This window comes from Macrobrachium rosenbergii, chromosome 18 (assembly GCF_040412425.1).
Source record: "Macrobrachium rosenbergii isolate ZJJX-2024 chromosome 18, ASM4041242v1, whole genome shotgun sequence".
Taxonomy (NCBI): Eukaryota; Metazoa; Arthropoda; class Malacostraca; order Decapoda; family Palaemonidae; genus Macrobrachium; species Macrobrachium rosenbergii.
Window position 1 is genome coordinate 1513307 of NC_089758.1, and position 23993 is coordinate 1537299.

Here is a 23993-nt window from a genome sequence, read left to right on the forward strand (position 1 = left end):
ATTCGAGGAATTTTATATCTCGGTGATTGCTTCAGAAGATACTGCTATCTCTTTCCTGCATCAGCATGACCTATTAGACACTCGAGATGCTGAGCCATAGATGTGGCTGTGTAATGCAGGAAAAGAGGAAGCGCGGATGGAATGGTGAATTTAAGCCAATACTTCGATGTCAAAAGAAAGGAGGTCAGACTTTACAATCAGTAAGAACCAATAACCCGTTTTCCCATTATACAGGTGGCCGTAATCAAGTGAATTCCAAACTGAGTTTGTGTGAAATCCTGGAATTGGTTTTCCTTTTTGTAATGGAGATTCCTATGGATACAATGGTTAAAGTAACGGGTAAATTCCCAAACACAGTCACGGTCTGGTTCAACATGGGCAGGTAGCCTAAGTGTGTAGTGCAACTCTATCATGCAGTTTTAGATGTCAAACGGAAGGCACTCCTGAAGTGCCAATTCAAATTGGCAAGGCAAGATTTGCAGGCCATAGAAAGAATAATCGAGGATGCTGAAGTGGAAAATAAGAAGAACCATGGTGCAAGAATTGATGGGCCTTGGGTTTTTGGGTTGAAACAAGACAGGCTCTGCCAGTACTTTTATGTGCAATGCCAAGATAAAAGACACTTTGATACCAATAATACAACGCAAGTGTAAACAGGTTCAGTAATTCATTTGGATAAATGGCCTGCTTACTGTAGTTTGAAGGACATCAGTTTTATTCACAAGACTTAATCATCAAAAAAATTATGTTGATCCCAGATTGGGTGCCCATAATCAAGGGATAGAAAGATCATGGTTGGATGACGAAATAAATATACTTAGGAAAAAAAAGAAGAGTTCCTACAACAATGTTACAGTCACACACTGACCATTTTTGTTGGAAGGTTTGGCAAAAAGATTGATGATTTATTTCTGTCATTTTTACAAGATATAAGACACGTATGTCGACACTGATTTGAGATTCATTTATTTTAAATAAATGCTCTTTTACTTGATAGAAAAAATATTACCAAATGTTTTTATATGCTTTTGGTTGAATGTTTGATTACTATCTTGAAATGTATAAAAATTTTAACATTCAAAATCTGGTTTTCTTTTACAAGCAGATTACAGTAGGAAAATGCAAGGCAGACCACCTATTATAGCAGAAACAAGCAGACAGACCACCTACTACAGAAGAAACATGCAGGTAGACTGCCTACTATAGTAGCAACGTGGAAACTTAACAAAACCCACAAGTGTAGCATCAACGACATACTGAATGATCTTGTTTTCTAGACCAACAACCATATAACTTATATGCACTAAAAATAACAAAGGGCCAAGAACAATGGCTGTGGGACTCCAGACACAATAGGTCTTGGTTTGCTAAATATCCCAACAACAGCAACCTTCTTGCTGCTTACCTGCAGGGAAATCTTGAAGTAAACCTAAAACATCCACCCACTCCAAGATTCCAAAGTTTATAAATAAGTGCCTTGTGATTTCCTACATCAAAAGAAGCACTAAAATCTATTTAAATTACTATACACTCAAAACTCTTATCAAGGTTCTCTTCCAACTGGCATGTCAAATCTAAAAGAGCATCGCAGGTACCTAACTGCTTCCGATATGTGTATGCAGGGTTTTTGGGTGGGGGAAACCACGCAACTCTTCTTCCTCGTTTAACGTGCTTTCTCCCATTTTTCATATGGGGTAAGCACGATGCCTTCTTTTGAAGGACTTGAGTGGAATAAAAAGGATCTGGAAACCATCAATACTTCTCAATCAGATTAAGGTCTTTGGAATATTTTCAGACTAATATCATGCACTAAGGTAAAAACAGGGTCCCCTAAGTTAAGTTAGGTGGAGTTGGTTAGGTTACTTGCGAACAAAACGAATGTCAGAAACGTTCAAAGCACACCTTAAAACATAGGATAATGATATTTTCAAGTTCAAGATGAAATAAAGGTTTAAAGTAAAACTGTACCAAGAAAAGATGTAACCTACAGACTGTCATGAAGTGAGTACTTTAAAGCTTTGGCTAATATAAAGACTGGTGTTCATTGTACAGTAAGTTCCAAAAGTGAAGCTACAAATTTCAGAGGATTTCGTTCGAAATTCACTAACTGGCAACTACAACACGTAGCAGAAAAACTTATTTTTTTTCTACATTGAAAGCTCCATCAAGCAAAATAAAGCTAACATACAGTATAATGCACAAATATCAAATCTATGATATTTATAACAATCATAAGAAAAAATTATGGTAAATAGTAATTATTTCAAAGTACAGTAATTACTTCAAACTACGGAAACGAAACAATTTGAAATTTTCCTTCAACACAGGATTACCAACATTACCGTTATATATTTCGAGCAATGTGGAAACAAATATTTGATATCAAAATGTATTATCAATTATTTTAGCGAAGATGCATAAAACCATGCAAGTATCAATAGAATATAAGGGGAAAATCTCTGTAACATTAAACATAACCATGAATGCACCTAGATTCAACAGATTAGTTGGGTGTGGTTGGTAGTTCTGATTTTAGCTTCTAGGACCCGACCGTTCGGACTCTACTTCAGCTTTGGCTTTGGTTTCGACCCACGACACAAACGTAACATTATCTACCCAACCTATGAATTACCAGCCGTGTCCTACTAGGGTTGGGGGGGACTTTGACCCAATACCCCCATCACCAGCCAGTAATACTGAATAAACAGGTAAATCAGTTCCCTCCTTCATTATGTTTGCAATAACTGACAGAAAGTAACCACTATTGAAAGGGTAAACTTGATTGCAAACAGGTTTTCCGTTACAAATAAAGAACCGTTATAAATACAGAGGGCTTCTCCAAATAAAAGTGTTCCCAAATCATTCAAGTCTAAGATCCACCAAGGCTGACTGAAAACAACTGAAAATTCATCTATCTGACTTCCTCATTTCCTCTGCCTTGGCTTAGGCCTAGACTTCCTCACTTCCCCGGACTTGACTTTGGCGTAGACTTCCTCACTTCCCCTGACTTGACTTTGGCGTAGACTTCCTCACTTCCCCTGACTTGACTTAAGCCTAGACTTCCTTACTTCCCCTGGCTTGGCTCAGGTCTAGACTTCCTCACTTTCCCTGCCTTGGCTTAGGCCTAGACTTCCTCACTTTCCTGACTTGACTTAGGTCTAGACTTCCTCACTTCCCCTGATTTAACTTAGGCTTAGACTTCCTCATTTCCCCTGACTTGATAATGAAACCTAATTAATGGAAAATTGTGTTTACAACCATCTAGATATCCAAACAACTCAATTTATTAAATAAAAAGCTGGAAAATATATTTCCTTGATTTTTGAAATAGGCCTAACTATGCAGCCATGCTAAACGCGCATATAACTTGGATTTTTTTTTTTTTTTTTTTTTTTTTACACCAACTTGTCTTATTTATATTTCATTCAATCAGATGCTAAACTTCTTTGTGCTTTATCAAAAGAAATCATAATAACTTTCGATATGACACTATAAAAGTAAAAAGTTAATTAACAAATCACATTAGGCCAACGCTTATGCACTCGGTTCCTGCTGCCACTCAATGGTGAGCACTCGATATCACACATTGAAAGCCGCAGATGTTTCTACGGGGAAATTCTTTTTTTTTTTTTCTGGTGGGGGGAATTTTTTTTTCTTTTAATAAACAATTATTGAACTAACATTGACTATTCACTGGGGAAATACCTTCTGTGGTTCTACAGTTAATCACTGATACTTATTATCAGATAAAGAGGATGACAATAATTAGAATAAAATATACTAACTGGCAACCACACGTGTTTCTAAAGAAGTACGATCAATTTTGAAATTTGTAGCTTCACTTTTGGAAGTTACTGTACGACTAGTACTGGTGACTTATAGTCTTCAGATGGTTTCTAATTAGCTCCTGACACATTTGATACTCGGTTCCATCATAAATGCTTTGTTAATGCATAACAAACCTCTTGTCTGACAACAAGGGGAAAACCCAATTTAAGCAAGGCAAGATCCAGGGTCCTGGATAAGGTTAGCCTATAGTACCAGTATAGCCCTGGTTTTCACTTCTTCCCAGTCATTCCCCATCCAAAATTCCTGGTTTTAAACTTGAAGAAACCTTTACCGTTAGATACAGGGCAAGGGTAAGTTAGTCTGACAAATCACTTCCAATTGAAACGAAGCTGACTGGCAAAAATGCTAAGCCAAACCACAAAGAAATCTATAAGAAAAAACCACTGCTGTTAGCCTAGCCTATATTAATGCTAGAATGACCAAGAGCATTGTAAATATTTAAGAATTTATTGTAAAACGTCTGTTATTTGTCCGAGGCTAAATATTTCAACCTAGCCTGGCTATGACAAATAAAAACAATTCCTCCCATTTCAAGTATGGGTATCCTACGGCAGATTACTTGTCAACAACCATGACCTTCCACAAAACTTAAGGCAATATCAACTGCTGAAATAAAGACAACCAACATATGTTGTATTTTAATCACAGTGAGCTCCAAAAAAGCAATTAAAAGGATTCTTACATGGTTTGATGGGTCAAACATCGGGGAGGATAAACTTCGGCCAATGGCTGGCACCATTTGATTATCTACAAGCAGACGTTAAAACTATCCTTCGAATTTCACACTGAAAAGGCATATTTACAAGATCAACGGAAGAACTTAAAATCTCTAAGCATACGAAGGGAACTACGTTTATCTACACATTCTCCAACATCTTCCCACACGACACAGCAACAGGAGTCCTGGACTCCCACTGACGGAGGCGGACAACACTAAGCTAGCTGCCATTTCCCGCAGAGTGTTACGTCAGCATACTTGAAGTTGCAGGGAGACTCTCTCTCTCTATATATATATATATATATATATATATATATATATATATATATATATATATATATATATATATATATATATATATATATATATTGATGATGTTTATAGGTTGATAATTATCATGCCATGCTAACAAGCACAGTTGAATAGGAGGACCACTTCTATACATACATGATGCTGAAAAAGCTAAATCGAATTGAAAGCATTAACCTGCAGTGATAGATAAACACAGTATTAACCAGTCATTGAAATTTCTATATATCATTTATTTGGATATGTGAGAATTCTAGATCGCAAAACTACTGCGGAAGACCAATTTATTCAAAATAATGCTTGAAGGTAACATTTATACTACATTATTATGCTTTATGATTAAAAAACGCACTGAAAATCAGCTCTACACAACTTAGTGCGTCAAGTGGGATATTTGTACGCTGAAGTTCATGCGGTTACTTTATAGCGCCTCTCCAGTATGACAACAAAGCCCGTGCACACCCGTATGTTGCCATATACCAATTAACTAAACTTTTTCATATTGACCACACGAGTTTCATGATTAGCTTTTGAGAACTGGACAAATAAGTCGGCCAGTTTTAATTATTTATGTCAGTGTAGATAAACTGACATCGCTGTGTAGGTAATAACCAGCTTCCACAATTTACTTTTAATGAAGTGTCTGACAAATGCTGCCATCTATTGTGTAAATACTAAACTACAGGATCAACCTCTTTTGTGTGTACTATATAGCGTTTTATGAATGAAAACAGGTTATGGTTACATTATGGCATAATTTAACAAAAGGATTTTTCAACCTTCTCCTAAATTACTGAATCGAATGTTAAAATATTGCTAGTTTAAAAAAAACATATGCTACGAGAAAGGTCGGCCTTAGGGATGAGTCATGCAGAGAGAGAGAGAGAGAGAGAGAGAGAGAGAGAGAGAGAGAGAGAGAGAGAGAGAGAGAGAGAGAGGGGGTTTGTTGTAGTGATTGTACATTTCCTAATGACTTTTAAATTAATCTCTAGTTTCCGTTTCATTCGTAAGTGCATGGGCTGTGGTACGTTTTCTATTGCTATTACCGGTGTACGATACAATAACTTTCATTCATTGTAACTATTACGATATCACATCTTCTTTGTTCGCCTTGTGAGTATAGCGGCCCGAGATGACTCTCCCCACCCCATCTCTCTCTCTCTCTCTCTCTCTCTCTCTCTCTCTCTCTCGTGGTATAAGCTTTAGCACGCTCACCTTACTAAAGTCCCGAGCTTGATCCCCGTCGAAATAACTGGACTTTTTCTTTAACTAATTGAACCTCTGTTGACCTAAATAATGAACTGCCTATTTAGTGGTAGGGAAACTATTTTGGGGCCGGGTTTTATTTAAATTTATGAATTTTCTCAGCGCATTTCTTCCCTTAATACCACTGATATTGATAAGAGCATCTGAGTACTAAATCTATCTATATATATAAAATTGGATGTGTGTGCATGTGTATGTGTTCCAGCATAACTCTGAAACGCATTGAGCAATTTCAACTGAACTTGGTATACATATGACTTACTATCTGGGAAAGAATACCGTGGGGGTAAGACATCACTGACACCAAAGGCGGTAAGGGTAGGAAGGGGGTGACATGTAAAAAATAAACGAAAATGACATATATTAGTGTCTAATCCATGGTTTTCGAGGTCGCTGGGATGAATAGTGACACTCCTGATGCCCTATAAGTCCAAGTTCAACCCCGATAGGAATGGGGGGTGAAATATAATCGAAGCAACTATCATAACAGGAGAGAGAGAGAGAGAGAGAGAGAGAGAGAGAGAGAGTTAATCGGTTGTTATTCAGAGTTTTCCCGGGGTGAGGAGTTAAATATAAAATGTCAAAAATACTGGGCTATGTAATATTGAAGCATCTATCTTAATAGGAAAGGGAGAGAGTGTGAGGAAGAGAGAGTGAGAGGGCAAGGAAGTGAGAGAGTAGAGAGAGAGTGAGTTTATCGGTTGTCATTCCGAGTTTTCCTGAGCAGTGCCGGGTTGGTCACCTAGTAAAAAATAAAAATAAATGGTAACAAGTATTCTATATTGGAGCCTGCAAAAGTACACAATTCCATATTAATCCATAAATGACAGCCTGACCCATTCAATTCCATGATCTGCAAGTTTCTTAATGGATAAACATCTGACACGCGAGCATGCGTGTTTATGAGAGAGAGAGAGAGAGAGAGAGAGAGAGAGAATTTACCTGGGGTACCCAGGATTGGGAGCACATATTAATTGGGAATTTCATGAAGTAGTTGTGTGAAAAATGCGAAGGGCAATGCATATTATTTAAATTCATGTTATACTTGCTTCGATAGAACTTGCTCCCATCGAATCTGAGGTTAGTTTCCAGCGTCTTAAGAATTTCTCAACTTCCCGCAAATCGCTTCGTTAGAAATTATTCGTATGAATAATCTTTAAAACAGAAATTATTCCGTACAGGTCTGGGTAGCATGAGACAGAACTTGCTAGCTTTGACTTGTTTGTAAGCGCGATCTACTGATAATGAGTACATGCGTACAATGCCTGTGTCTTTCTTAATTTCTTGAGACACGTAAACATGTTTTTGTTTAAAAAACATAAATGGACATGAGCATATACATTTAAAGCAGGGTGGGATTCAGAGTTTCAACTTCCTCTACGTTATTTGAATAACACACGCAATATCTTAAGAACAGTTTCAGACCGGTGGTGCAGGAATTACCTCGCCGGGGTCCTCCTGATTTAGTGCCCTCTCCTCTCTCTCTCTCTCTCTCTCTCTCGCTCTCTCTCTCTCTCCATCACGACTTCGATCCACAACTGTCGACTAACAACTAGGAACATTACTGCTAACAGCAACCAGTCGTCCAATTGTGAGCTTTCTAGCTATACTACCAAGCTACGAGAAAAGAGAGAGAGAGAGAGAGAGAGAGAGAGAGAGAGAGAGAGAGAGAGAGAGAGAGAGAGAGAGAGAGAGCCATACCTCACTTGGGCCCTCCTGTTTTGATAGTTGCATTTTGACAGAGCAATGTACACTCAAGTATAATTTTTTTTATCTTCCTTCTTTCGTTATCTCCACCATAGCTGCGATCCACGACAATGAGAGAGAGAGAGAGAGAGAGAGAGAGAGAGAGAGAGAGAGAGAGAGAGAGAGAGAGAGAGAGAGATTCATCAAGAATAGCGGTTAACAAACTCCCTCACTAACATGTTAATACTATAATCCTTTTGAGAAGACATCGAGTCATAAAGGCTTCTAAGAGTTGACAGCGTATCTGTTACAAATTTCTCCGAAGGTTCCTAACTGGTGAAATTTCTTTAAAGAATCTACGTTACGTTACGTGTTACGTGAAAATCGAATGATATCCACATATACGTCAATCCTGTCCTCCGGATGTACCCTCTGGAAACGTCCTTAAAAGCCACAAAAAAACAAATCCTTAAATCGCAGAACAATAAATATCTGAACACCCCATAAACCGAGTTCGAAATACTATGTGAAAGCGGCTTGATTACTGTAATGTGGCTGTTATTTTAGTGTAGATTATGTTTCATACCACTGACACGACTGCTCATCGGAAGACACTTAAAATTAAACAAAGAGAAAACCTCTGTATCACGTTATTTGAAAATAAACTGAACACACCTGCGATAGCAAGAAACAGAGTATAATAATAATTAAGCATTGTGACTAGAATCCGATTAGCTATCAACGAGCAGACTCGTCAGCTACACGAAAATTCACGCTGATACACCTTTCTGTAACCTCTTACAAGTGTTTCGGTCCAACACTTGAAATATTCAGCCATCTGTGCACTTGTAATTTGCAAAGGAAATGTGAAAGGCATAAGATAGAATGAGCATTCTCGTTTAACTGGCATGTCATTTTGATGACCCCTGTTTGATTCTGTTCCACGTTGTGGATGAACCTTTTGCAACGAAGAGCCTATATAGCTTGCACTGAGTGAGATTCGTCCGGTCAAAGATGAATGTAGGTTTTCAATCTTCTATTGGGTAAACATATTACATTTGCGACAAAGAAAACTTGATATGAGACGATATTATAAGTATAGTTCATATAAAATTTTCATTGCCGAAAATATAAATATCGATTTGCTTATCTATGAAATAAGGAATAGTTTGATGATAACCTAATGTAAGCCGATGAACAGTTTGATGAAAAACATTTTGTGGAAGAATATCGCACAGGGAAACCACCATTTTGATAGCAATACCGCTTGAATATTTCTTATCGGGGCCGAGAATTTGTATTCCCGAGATTTTTTTACGGAAAAAGACGTTTGGGACTTTTGTCCGATATCTGAGTATATTTGTTCTAAAGATGAGAAAAAATTTTTTTTTCTCTCTATGTATTTACGGACAGATGACATTACGCCTTCGTATTTCAGTTCAAATTGCTGGTTTTTCCTCTTCGGAATTTTGGATGTCTTTTTGAGCGTCACACTGGTGCATTCATGAATACAAATCCTCATATCTACTACTGTTGCTGCCGCTAATAATCTACGATACAACGCCTTTACTTTAGTAGTCGCCTGGCGAGTTGAGACAAGTTGAATATCTGAAACTATAAAATACATGTCAGAAAATATCATTATACTCTTTTTCTATCCTAGAACAGCTGTGTTGTGTGCCACGTTTTGAACTTACATGAAGAAAACTGCAGATTTAACAAATAGCTGTCATAACAATTTGCTCTTAGCCAAAACTTTTTATCAAGTTATAAGATGTTCACGAACCTAATCGCGTATAATAGCATTCATTTAACCCTGAATACTTCAGCAGCACTAGTAATGACTAAGAAATGATGCACTTCTTGGAAATTCGCTGGCATAAGGCACACAATGTTTCCCAGCGATAAGACAGACTGTTGCATACAGATTCAGTGCACTTGGTCTATTGGTCCAATGACGGTTGGTCCAGCGGTTCGTAATGTTGCTAATCGGCCCAAGTGCACATTTTTATTAAATGTTAATAAATATATATATTACTTATGAGGATATTAATAAATCTGTAACATACAACCTAACTGAAATGAATACCAACTACACAATACGTATATATATATATATATATATATATTATATATATATATATATATATATATATATATATATATATATATATATATATATATATATATATATATATATATATATATATATATATTATATATATATATGTACGTGTAAAAGTAAATAAAAAAAGATGTGATGCCAAACTGGTTATTGTCTTTAGTTTTCTAAGATATCTTAGAAAAACAATACAAGACTACATGTCATCTCAATTACTACTCAGTTCCCGATTTTTCTTCAGACCAAGATTTCCGACCCTCTCTAAATCAGTCTCAGTCTCTCATATTTTCTTGGGGACTGTTCGTAGTCGGAGTTGCGGCCAGTGGTTCCCCTGGGCACATACCGGCCATGATTCATTCTCATAACGGCTGACGCTTCCTTTCAGTTGATGGCACCTCTCTCTCTCTCTCTCTCTCTCTCTCTCTCTCTCTCTCTCTCTCTAAATGAACCTTTCAAAAGAACTGACACTAATCATTTGGAATCACCAGAAACATAAATTTTCTTCTTAGTCACTATACCCTTTTCTCCACTGAAAAAGTATTTTTGATATATATGTTACCGTATTGTCTAATCTGCATAGGCATATGTGAATTCAAAACTCTTGAACACAACCGAGTATTCTTCAAAAATGGAGCATCATATAAGCACAACTAAAATACACGGTGCCCCAACTAACGCCTGAACCTCATTGCCGGTTGTGTTTTGCTAATCTCGTCATCAGCGGCGGTACGGCCAGCCATAAGGATGCGGGACTGCTTCACGCGTCTGCCTCGGATTTCAGAATAACCGCCTACAAAATGGCCCCGGGGGCTAATCGCTTTACTGCAGAGCATTTTTAAGTAATGTTCTTTGCGTAACTCCAAGTGGAAATCAGCTGCAGTTCCTCAGCCGCAATGAACTTATACACCGAAGTCAATGTCACTGGATGAGCTTCACGTTCTTTTCGTAGTAAACGTCGAGGCTGTAAATTTGTTTGGCCTAAGTATAAAAAGGAGCGCTGCTTTTGGTAATGATACTAAATAGATTTCATATGCAGTGGCGTTGGGGGGGGGGCTGTTTGAAATCGCCCCCCGGGCCCTAAAGTGAGGAGGGCCCCAAATTGCGAAATTTAACCAATGCTGCTATGACAGGACAAGCTAAATTTCTGAAATTTGCATTTACAAGTGCCTTTAAAATGATCCTACAATTGCTCATATTCTAAAAAATCCCCCGCTGCTTTGGTTCGCTTCGCTCGCCTCCCACCCCATAAGAAGGGGGCCCAAATGGGACTGTGCCCCTCGGGCCCCAAAATGTCTAGGAACGCCCCTGCTCCTATGGCATATGATACAATTACTATACACTACAATTAAGGTTCTGTAGTACGAATACAGTGAAATATTACACACGGTAAATGGTCTCCATTATGATGATGTGCTGCATATTTCAAAAGTTTAAAAATATATTGCTTTTATGTATATAAGGCACAGAACATATGAGGAACAGGGCGCACACCGTTCAAGCACTACCCCTTCAGAACTGGCCAGAGAAGGCGAGGCAGAGTCACGGCTGGACAGGGTCGCTCGCTATGAATGGCCCTTTTCCCTTTACCTACATTCTACACTGTCACCAAATATCCTGGAATCCTCTTTGTACACTCTTTACATTCCCTAAACGCCCGGAAACACTCAATAAACTGCACCTTTTGTTCCCATTGTGATGCCTTTCTTAATATTGTCTTGTGAAGAGAAATTGTGAGAGTATCACTTATTGCACTGTGAAGAAACTGCAATCTTTGTGAACTCTGACTCTGCCAACACTGAGGTTAATTCACCTGGCGTAGGCAATGGTTCCTCATAATCCCATACTATGCTGTCCTCTTTTCTATACACTCCACTATTAGTGCTGAATCCATTTTCTACGAAGAATTCTTCTTTCAGTCTGTAATATTCGCAGCTTTCGCTGTTGTTCACCTAATTCAACTGGTCTACTACATGTCATTTACCCTACCTCTCTCCTCAAGTCTTTTCCTTCTCACCAAAACATACTGAGGTTCTCTTCCTTAGAAGAAAGAAATGCTTCTTCTCACTAACAAGACGGAACGGTTTAAATTATCAGCACCAAAGCATGTCCCTGGTCATCGTGACTATGCATGCAGCACTTTTGACTCTTCTATACTGTACTTCGAGTTCTTCTACACCTCCCTCTGTCGTCTCCTTCACTGACATTATTGGATCAAAGGTCATTTATTTTGTCTGAGACTCTTCTATCGATATCGCATCGCCAAGAACTTGCCTGTCTCTTACTTATGAACCATTTCAGTCAATAAAAAAAAAACCTTGACCCACAAACGGCAATCTGGGAATCCAAATGTAGGACCACAGATGATAACAGATTAACGGACCCAAGATAAAAAAACAAAACAAATATCAGGAAAAGAAACTCTGACCACACTGCACTCAAACCATTCAATAAGGTTCCCTAGAAGATGAAAAGGCGAGTTAAGTTAAGCATACCTTAGTTTAACCAGACCACTGAGCTGATCAACAGCTCTCCTAGGGCTGGCCCGAAGGATCAGACTTATTTTACGTGGCTAAGAACCAATTGGTTACCTAGCAACGGGGCCTACAGCTTATTGTGGAATCCGAACCACATTGTCACGAGAAATGAATTTCTATCACCAGAAATAAATTCCTCTAATTCTTCATTGGCCGGTCGGAGAATCGAACATGGGCCCATGAAAAAGTGAGAAAGCCTGAAGATAGGAAGAAACAACTGAACAAATAGTTATTCAAACACAGCTACGAATGTGAGGAAGGTCATTAACGAAAACTATACCATCCATAACTAACAACTTAAAGAGGACCGCTGCTGATCCAGGCAAGGGTCGTTAGGAATTATTATTATTATCATTATTACAATTAATAATATAATTATTATTCGGATGATGAACCCTATTCATATGGAACTCTCTTCAGAAGCTAGATATGCACTTGAGCTTTCCGTGAACAGAATTAATGAACGGACGCCGATGTGTGTGTGTGTGTGTGTGTGAATATGGGTCATTCGGCTTTTCAGCCGAACGATCCAGCAAGAACTGGAGAAAGGAATGTGGAGTCCGGTGCTGTAACACTATCTGTCGGTGTAAGCCGTCTGCGCTACCGATATAGTAGCTTGCTGCAGTTGCGTCTAACACGAAATGCAGTGCAGATGGACAAATATGCGTGTTTACACCTAACTAGGAAGCAATTCGGGGAGAAAAATCCAGATGGAATTGATAAGGATAAAACAGCTGTCGCCTTACAATCAGATTTGGCATAGCTCAAGGGTGCAGCCTAATGAACGTGCGTGATCATCGGTCAGTGTGATTTGACCTTGGAAATGTTCTTCCTATCAGCATTAGTGTGACACCAATCAATTTTTACATCTATCACTAGAGTAATTAAGACGTTATTGATGAGCGGTCGTACATATCTGGTAATATTTTTAACTTTGTTTTCCAGTGGCAAGCAAAAAAGTTTTTTATAATGTTATTGAAAAACGCTAAATGAAAAATAATGTCACTCCTAAACGTTTTGCAAAACAGCGTGTATGGTTATATCATATTTATCTTTAATGACCTTGGACCTCTTTTCTGGCTTCACTTCAGAAATCCGAAAATCCGAATCAAACCACATAGGGGATAAGGGCTGATTTCTAAAGGCGAAGCCGGCCAGGTACCAGGGTCTATGTCAAAGAACTGGAAGAGAGAGAGAGAGAGAGAGAGAGAGAGAGAGAGAGAGAGAGAGAGAGAGAGAGAGAGAGAGAGAGAGAGAGGGGGCTGCCTGTGGAAGCAAAAGGTGGAATACAAGAAACGATGATTGAACCAGCCCTCCTTACAAGGGGAAGGGGAGGGGAGAGGCAGAAATGCCCATATGCATAATTTTTGGCACAGTATGTGTGTGGAGTAGGATGCACTGGAAGGATGAGAAATTCAAAGATGCGAAGTTACCATAACAACGTAAAAAGTGGATCCAGGTGTTTTCAGGTAATTCTCCACGTGAATGATATTGGTGGGTGAAAGAGTGAGTTTTGGAAGAGCACAGAAGGAGACCGAGAGTGCTAGCAGCTAAGTAGAATGAGGGGGAAAGGCCTCTGAACACGAGACACTCGCTCGAAATTGCGCGCAAGAGAAAGATGAACGGCGCTGTGTATGTAGGAAAGGTCGACGCGTTGCTGATGGCTATTCTGTGTGAGTGTACGGTGCGGGGATGTGGAAGGCTTCTTCACAAGAGGTTCTTTCGTGATACTCCAATGACAGGACAATCGGAGCGAGATTCTTTCTCCACTTCCAGTTGTTGCCTTGTTTCCAACCTGCTTGTGATATGTATGAGATAAACATCTGATATGTATGGGATATGTGTGGGATAAGGGGTTTCCTTCCCCTTATCCCATACATAAGGGGATATTAAGATATTAAGATGTCTTTTGAAGCTACTCTCTACAATGAAAGACAGCGAATTCAATAAAAATACACAAACATGCATAAATACATACAAACATGTATACGTACCTACATATACGCAACACAGCAAGTCAAGAGAATGCAGCTCAACGCATCACTTACACCCATAGTCTATTTTGTGCCTGCTTTCAAAAACACTTTTATAAGAGTATTGAATATCTTCGTAAGCCATCCACATCTCATATCTTATACATCTGTGATGTTTCCACAAACTTATTTTCGTCCAATCATCAAAATCCAACAACCTTATCTTCACAGATTTTAGACACGATGGTCGTCTAAACGTCTAGCGGAAGTAGGAAAACAAAGGGAATTCTCTGGAGCCTTTTCCCAATGAGAAAAAGCGCCCCTTAACCGCTGATCTAGCGAGAGGAGGAAAGAAGAGTTCCTCTCCATTTCCATAATACAAAATCACATTTTAAAGTCAAATCAGAAAGGGTTTCCACGAAGAGTAAAGTCACGTCCGATTTCCCAGCTTAAAGGTGGGGTGTTTTTTTCAGTGAAGGGTAAACAAAAAATTGAGTTAATTTGTCTTTAAGTTCCAAATTAATTAATATTAATTTTTCAACGTGCATTTTTCATATATAACTGATAGTAAAAGGATGACATCATTGACCTTATAACCAACACAATGTGACTTATTTCAAAACATGCTTTTCTTCCATCTTCAAAGATACACACAATCACATCCAGCAATGTATGAGTAATGAACACACACACACACACACACACACACACACACATATATATATATATATATATATATATATATATATATATATATATATATATATATATACATACACATACATACATACATACACACACACACACACACACACATATATATATATATATATATATATATATATATATATATATATATATATATATATATATATATATATATATATATATAGAGTGACAAAACTTTCACGTTCTATAAAAAAAAACAATCGCCACAAAGAAGAAAAACTTGAAAATATAAGTACCGAGTACTTTCAGGCAATTGTTGCATATTTCTTCGGTAGGCTGAAAAAAGTAAAAATTATTGTACATAAGAAAAGGAAACTCATTTAAACATAAACAACTGCTAGAAAAATAATAAAATCTCTTAAAAATCATTCTTATTGAAAACAAGTTGAGTCGCAAATGATTCAAACCATACTGCCATAAAATAAATTATCGCTGAAAAAATCGAGAACTTTATTGGTACTTTCTTGTTACGTGGAAACAATTGGATGATTAAAAGATACATAAATAATTCAAAAAATAAATAAATAAAATCTGAGAGTAAAAAACTAATAACCAAATAAATAATTAATTGGATGACATACAAAACTTCAGGGAAAGATTATATAAAAGTAACGACTAACATATACATTTTTTATTCAAACACACATACATACTCATACACCGATATACTAAAAAACACCCAACATGCACATCCATGCACAAACACCCACGAACACACATACATAAATTAAGTCATTCCTGAATTTTTTTTTTGTTCACTGATTAATAATTTCTTCAATAATAAAACCATCAAATTTAAAAGACAAAAACTGATATCTATTATTTCATTACGATCAAATTTCATAAGAGCCGATTCTAGGACGTTTCGTTTTGTGTAATCATTACAAGTAACTCCAGCTCTACATTTTTGCCTGTCAGCTTATGGTCCACACTAATTCTATTTTAAAAAAACAACATCAGAAGGCTGGAAAGGGTTGACGCTTCACTTGCATTTCATCTGAAGCCACCAACTGTTTTGGGGAACAACTTTATGTAGTGAATATACATATAAATAAATAAATAAACTGATACATATATATACATATACATATATATATATATATATATATATATATATATATATATATATATATATATATATATATATATATTATAAATATTTAAATATTTACAGTTCGATCTCTCTTCCTTGCTTCTTAATTGAATAGTAAAACTTTACCTTTGTTAAAGTAAGAGGGCAGGCAATGTAGGCTGTTAGTATGCGAAGCGAGCGGGAAGCGGGAAGCAGTGTTTTCAAATGAAATTCACCAATGGGCGAGAGTTTAGCTTAGAGAAGCATAGAGAATTTTGCTAGGCTATACCTTAGATATACTGTTCTTAAAACCCACTCTCCTCTACCCTGTGTACTGGAGAGACTTTTGTCATTTCAGGTCAAGCCCTGGCCAGGAGGAGTTTTCAAGCAAACAGCAAGATGATGCCCACTATCACGACTCTAGACTCGGTTGCCACAGCTCCCAGACGTGTCTAGGCTGTCTTCCAAGCATCCTTTGTTTTCCCTCCTTGTTCAAACGAGGGAGAAAATTGTTATTCCAACGGACCAAGGAATCTTATGCAACTCATCACTGCATTAGCGAACCCAGCGGTATGCCTGAGATGACGATTACTCCCAGTTCTCTCTCCCTTCGACTGAAACTTTTATTTTCCCTTGTTCAAGTTTTCCTCTCTTAAACAGTCACTGACTAAGAAATCCTAGCAAAACATATCCCATTTATGAAGTCACCTACAAGTGCAATTATTGTTGTCTAGTGAAGTCACATAACTTATCATCCATGGTGTTAAAAGTATTATTCTTAACTTAAGAAATCATCCCCTTGTGACTAAGTAATGACAAGTGAGGGTTTCTGTAATGCAAGATTGTTATCTGGATAAGTCTTTTTCCAGAATTATGTACACCTTGGGCCTAAACAAAAATCCTCTTTCTTAGGGAAGAATCCGCATCCTCAGTACGAAGAGGCCTCAATTTGACCTTGCAGTAAATGCCTGATAAAGCATTTAAGAGGCACATAAATCTGTTGCGTTCCTTCTATGTAGCACTGAAGTTTGTCCTAAGTAAGACTAATATGCTGAGCTGCTGTTAGCTCCTGTAAATAATCCATTTCATTTTATTTTACTTTTGTTGAATCTAGTGTTCCAGTAAGTTTGCTGAATTCATTCATGTGGTTATGAATAAACCTCTATTCTTTGTTAACTAATGTTAAATGGCGACCTGACCTATTCAATATCTGTCCTTTAGAGTTAATTTTAGCCTTAATTGACAGAATTACGTGGGTCTTAGGTAAAGCAAGGCAATATAAATCCAAGTAACTAATTATTAAACTCATTAGCCGAATAACCCACGTAACAATGGCGACCTTGCCAGGATCTCTGTAATTAAGTAATTAGTTTATGCTAGCTATCCCACAGAGATATAAAGAACTTGGAAAATTAAATACAAATTAATTCAAAGATAAAAGTCAGATCATATTAATTTCATCCGATATTCTCCCAAGAAAAGAAGGATACAGGCCAAGTTAAGTAATATTAATATCATTGTTATATGAAGATAGAGTAGGTAGGAAAGTGTGCAGTATATGAGTAACGCATTTACAATTTACGAATAGGAAAAGTAGAAACTGTGTTAGTTAAAAATACTGCACAGTTCAGGCAGGCCTGCATTCCAGTCAAGGTCATAGCGGAGTTACCGAGTCAGACTTGTTATTTTGCTATTCCCCGGCCGAGTAATGCATGATATTAAATTTTTGAACTAGGTAGCTTATTGCATGACAAGGAATGGAGAGCATGTGCCCAGCACTTCTCTCAGGGTAGGATGGACAATTTCATAAGTCCATAGGATATTACCACAAAGCACCCTGGAAATCCTAGAGAGAGGCCCTGACTGAGCGTCACAAAAGAGAATTACTTTCACTCGTGTGAAATCACATTAAATTTCTTTTCCATTAATAACATGAATGACTGTGTTAGAGTTTAATTTCATAAGTTGCCTTTTACAGTAAACATACATCAGGGCAGTAAGAACGTCACGAATCCATTCCTTTCTATCTTGAAGGGCCCCACAGTAAGCATGGCCGCCAAGTGTAGGAATTAATTGCGACGCCAACAAGAAAAAAAAGAAAACCATAACAAATTCGTTTTCCATCTTTATAATGCAAAGTAACTCGCATTTGTGGTATTTTAAGTTAAAAAACTTGCATTCCCACATGAACCTCTATTCTTAGTTAACTGGTGTTAACTGGCGACCTGGTCTATTCAACATCTGTCCTTCAGAGTTAATTTTAACCTTAACTGACAGAATTACGTGGGTCTTAGGTACAACAAGGCAATATAAATCCAAGTAACTAATTATTAAACTCATTAGCCGAAGGACCCACGTAACATATGTGTGTGTATATATATATATATATATATATATATATATATATATATATATATATATATATATATATATATATATATATATATATATATATATATATATATATTTTTATATATATATATATATATATATATATATATATATATATATATAAAACATATAATATAATATACATGCACATACATGCATACATACAACAAACAGCACATCAAACCTAACAATGCCCTCTCCATCCGATAAACTTTTTTTTTCTACCGGCATCCCAAGTATGTTAGATTCGGTTAAATCGGCTAAATGTGTTGTGGGAACCATACTAAATTGCCCGTTTTTCCAAGTGTCCTCAAGGATTAAATATAAGACCGTAACTTTTGACAGCACATTAATGGTTTTTGACATCTCTGCTTGCCATCATGTTGATAGTTTGGCTTTAAACGTTGACAAGGCTTTTTTGACTTGACAAACTTCAGATACAAAATTATGCACTAGTGTTCTTTGCAAGGAAGTCATGTTTACATTTTTACTGGATCAATGTTTAAACAAAACGTTTACTAACAGATCAAGATGTACTGTTAAGAACTGTATCAAGGAACATTCACTCCCAAAGGAATACCGACGAAATGAATAATCATCCTCACATATTTTTATCCACTTCGCCACTTTCGTCTTCGGAATCCGATCGTGCTGAACAGGTAAGGTCCCCAGGCTGACACGACCACGTGGCTTCAAAACCAGTGGCCTTAAGCTTTTTTTTTTTTTTTTTTTTTTTTTTTAGGTCGGATATATTTATGTGACGTTGAATAAAATCTGTTGCTTATATGCTTTTCACAGAAATCTTTATAATCTGGACGTCACACTTCGGGTGATCAAAAGTCAAATGACGATTTTGCAAATAGGTTAATAGATTTGCAGCTTTTTATTACCTATGTATTTGGGAAAAAATCGTACGGTGAAACGTAAGTGGAAAATAGTGCAATTTCTGTCTTGTGTATTCGGTGAACACAGGACAGGCTGTGCAGACGGTCATTGATTTTTAGGTACACTGAGTGACTTATGTGACCTATGTGCATGCTTACTGGGTGACGGTGAGCTGTGAATGGAAACTAAAAGGGATGGCTGGTAACAGCGAGACAAGAAAACTCTGATACTGTTTGCTAGAGGTTCATGTTGAAAGCGCACTTGTCCACAAATACAAGATATGAGAGTAAATGCAAAAATGGGACGATGAAGTTGTGAACATTTGTATGACTGGAAAAATGGAAGCTAAATGCTTAAATACCACGTGGAAGCTTTTGAATCACAGTGTCTGTCGACTGCAACGTTTTCAGCTGCAAGAAGGACTGAATCGTTGAGAAGAAAAGCTATATTATAAAAAGTTGGAATAAGGCGTGATGAGTAGTTTTAACACACAATCCCTGAATTTCCGTAAAATAAGGAAGGTCCTTCTTTCACGGCAATCCGATGAGCTGAGTTGGTGGGTCTGCCCCCCCCTTCGTTACTCTTTCCTTCTTCCGTGACATTCTCCCGTTTTTCTCTCCCCTTATATCTATTACTGGGTAATTGGTCCTGTTCCATCCAAAGCTTTTACTTATTTGCTTATTCATATTTGGGAGAAAAATGTGAATTGCGTAAAAAAATGTATACCTTAGTTTAACCTTGCTTAGCTTACGCTTAGTTGGATAAGACATGAACGAATTAACCAAAAACTACATAACACAAAAAGCCCTGCGCTCTCACTACTGTCAGGGAGAAATGATCGCTCGCCATCTTCCGGAAGAAAGCAATTTCCGGCAAAAGAGGCAATTTTCCCAGGTAATGCAGAGACGTACATCATTGCTCACCACACAAATATCAACACTTTTCCCCCCAATATCAAGATCAAGGAACATAACTTCACATGAAGCCTTCCTTTCCAAGTCACAAAAGGCAGAAATCACCGTTCGACGTCAGGATCAAATCCATTTAGGAAATCGGGTGATGCCCATGCAAGACCCACTATTGGGAGTCAGATTATGTGAAAAAAAAGCCTTCCATGGCAAGGCAAGTACCCCTATGAATACATCATACACACACACTCACTGTTCCACTTACCTTAGGTGCGTGGTCCTTGGTTGACGAGGAGGACCCAGAACTCCTGGAGAGCGAGGAAGGGGGCGTGGCGTTCCTGTGCCTCTGGCGGTTGTTCGACGGCGTGTATACTGTGTTGTAGGTGGGTGAGGATGCGGGGGAGGTTCGTGAACACACTTCCTCCCCACTGTGGGTTGTGGGGGAGAGCTTAAGCGTTGAGCATCTAGAAGCAGTCGATGAAAGCGTAGAATCTGCGAGACAATTTATAAAGAAAGAACCGTTAGAGAGGAAAGGCATTGAGAGATTTCTCCTTTCATCAAACGTGGAATAGCAACAAGCACCTCCAAGTGTACAAGTTTAACAGCGAACGACAAACGTCCTGATATACTTGAAATGACGGGATCGAAGAGCAAAGCTTTGTCAAGGGCTTTGGGGTGGGGGTGGGGGGACAAGTTCAGTTCAAACACTAAGTGAAATAAGCAACAATTCGTAAGGGACACGATCAAGAATTTGTGCAGAATTACAAAAACAAAACAATACTGAGGGTAAGAGAATAATGAAAATGGTGCACTGGCAACTATGAGAAAAGAATGCTCTTCACAAACAAAATATCTAACAATAAGTTGCTCTGAAAGAAACATTGTGCGCCACAATAGCAAATGAATTGAAAGAAGTCACGTTTTATGATATCTGTGTAATGTTGAAGGTTGTTATATACAAACACAATCAATGATACAACTAACAAAAAAGGAATACAAAGAAAAGACAGCAAAATACGACACCAAATGACAAAGGATTTCTAAGAAACAAGTACAGGTACAAAATACAAAATTAAAGACACAAATATCGAGACTTAAATAAAAAGACTAAAGAAAGGAGACGGCTATGTTCATAATAAAGTCAGAGAGAGAGAGAGAGAGAGAGAGAGAGAGAGAGAGAGAGAGAGAGAGAGGTTCTTCCTATACCATACCAGAAAAGAAGAAAACGAGAAGGAAGAGGAACAAAGGCAAGGGAAGGGAAGGGAAGAGAGAGAGAAAGAAAACACCAAAGAAGCTGACCTGGGGGTGTAATAAACTCAATCTTGCCTGCTGTGACACATAGGTTGGGGGTGGTGGGGTAGGCGAGGTGGGGTGCGGTGGTGGTGGTGGTGGTAGTGGTGGTGGCGGCGGTGGTGGTGGTGGCATTGTGTGTGGGTGAGACGGGCGGAGATTTGGCGTGTCGCCCCATTCCACCACCACCGCCTCCTCCTCCTCCTCCTCCCCCTCCTCCACGCTCTAGGCTTCGGCGGGCGTATGGTGCCCCACATAGACCTAGGTCGGCAGGATGGACTTGTCTGCAATGGACACCGTGACAACAAAAACACATAAATAAATGAGATAACTAATTCAAAAATCATACGAAGAAAATCACTTTGGCTAATCCACTTAACAATAAGGCATGCACGTTTATCAGGAGCAGTAGACCCTCGCTATACGCACAGAGATGAGAAGGAATGAAAGTCACCACGATGAACTGATAACACAAATCCTTCCTACATACACAACCAAATCCAGAGCACGATTTTATGGGAAAGCTCAGAAAGAAATCAGCTCCATCATCACCTTCTCTTTTTCGTAGAGCGAGAGTCTACTCATTACTGCTAAAAAGAAGATGAGTCAAAACTTAACATTACGTATAAAATCACAGTCATTGCACTGAAAGTGTCACATGAGATTTTAGAAAGAATTCCTCGGTCCATTTGTCTTCACTCGAATTGAACAAATACTCGTATGAAGTTCAAGTGATCTGATCTGGCGACCATATACAATTACAAAATAATCTGCCTTACGTAAATTCTTTTTCAGTCATCTCTTTTTAGTTTTCATTCATTTTGTTTCCTAAATGTAGGAAAAATGACATATCACTTAGCAACATGAACTTGAAATAAAGAAGAAAGTAAGCATAGCTAGGACATCATGCAGATTTTATTTTTCACGGACACAAAGAAAGACTTAAACAATTCTCAACAGTAAGGGTAACCAAAGCTGGTGATGTTTAGAACTAACGCCAAGACTGTCCTGATGATCGCGTTCCAAGAGCATATAATTAAAGAATCGCATCCGAGCTGCAATGAGTCACCGCACTCACATATCACATTATCAAAAACACACGCGTCTACTGCACATACATACATACATACATATATACATACAGTCATTTGAAACTATAATGCTGTACAGGTCTTCCATAACAAGACATTATTTCCAAGAGAGACTCGAGTAAATAAACAGATCAGGCCATAATCATCATCCCATGACTGCAGACTCAGACATTAAATAACATATCGGGCAATAATACATTTTTTTATTATAACCAGACTCGAAATCTCTTCAGTTTTTCATTTGTTTATGTGGAAAACATTACAAACTCAGGAGAAAACCGCTCATCTAATTCGATGTATGACGAACTTCAACGCTTAATCCATACCAAAACTGTTGTTAAAAAAAACTGCATTTTCTTTGCAATCTATGGGAATTACACTGAAATTGTGTACTATACAATCAGAAAGAGAGAGAGAGAGAGAGAGAGAGAGAGAGAGAGAGATTTACGGGTGGGAAAAGCACTTTGTACAGAACAAGCATGAGATGACGTAAGCTGAAGGTCACTAACAACAAAACACCTATTCAGTGTGTCCCCGAGAAAGCTTCGGTGGAGGACAATTCGTCCGACGGCACTCGTGAAAAGCATGAATTTAAAGGGAGCCGTTACCAGGAACTTGATGTTGATCAGCAATGAAGAGATGAAGTCACTTAACTGGGGAGAGTCATTACGAAGACCACAAATTGTGTTCGAACGTTTACACAAACGAAAACTCATGCCAGCGTCCGCAGGAAATAATATAGTATAAATTAATACAGAGATACGAATCCCTTGGAATAGTCTGGTAGGATACTTTGATTTGATATGATTAGGACTGAAGGCAAAACGTACTGCCTTTTGGCAAAACAGAAGTCAAGTCTCAAAGTCTTTTGATATCTACTTCGCTAAAGAGGAGAAGTTTATCACTTTTTATATCATAAACATCTTACACCTAATCAGCTACTGTAGATAATGCCCCAAGATTAATCTTAGTAATAATCTGTGTCCATGCAAATACATGAAGCCAAGTAGGACTCGAAATACATACGAGGATTGGAGCCCATCTGTTATTTTTTTAAGAAATGCATCACTGGCAAAACTTATTAAATACTGGGAAAATACGAGAGGGGGAAGTGGGGGAGCTACCACATCCCCATTATGAACCAACTTTTCACCACAAAACTGTAAATAC

The 23993-nt window shown here is 37.9% G+C and overlaps 1 protein-coding gene across 6 annotated transcripts in view; it reads right to left on the bottom strand.

Annotated features, from left to right (window-relative positions):
* LOC136848015 (serine-rich adhesin for platelets-like) overlaps positions 1–23993 on the bottom strand; it is a 402233-nt gene that overhangs the window by 78358 nt on the left and 299882 nt on the right. For 2 of the 6 annotated variants that reach the window (XM_067120042.1, XM_067120041.1), the window contains exons 3-4: positions 21742–22016; positions 20708–20934 (exon numbers count right to left, since the gene is read on the bottom strand). In XM_067120042.1, coding sequence (XP_066976143.1) covers positions 20708–20934; positions 21742–22016 — 502 coding nt within the window. Of the gene's footprint in view, positions 1–4531; positions 4824–20707; positions 20935–21741; positions 22017–23993 lie in introns of those variants that run through there. The other 4 variants (XM_067120046.1, XM_067120045.1, XM_067120044.1 and 1 more) reach the window with 3 other exon arrangements.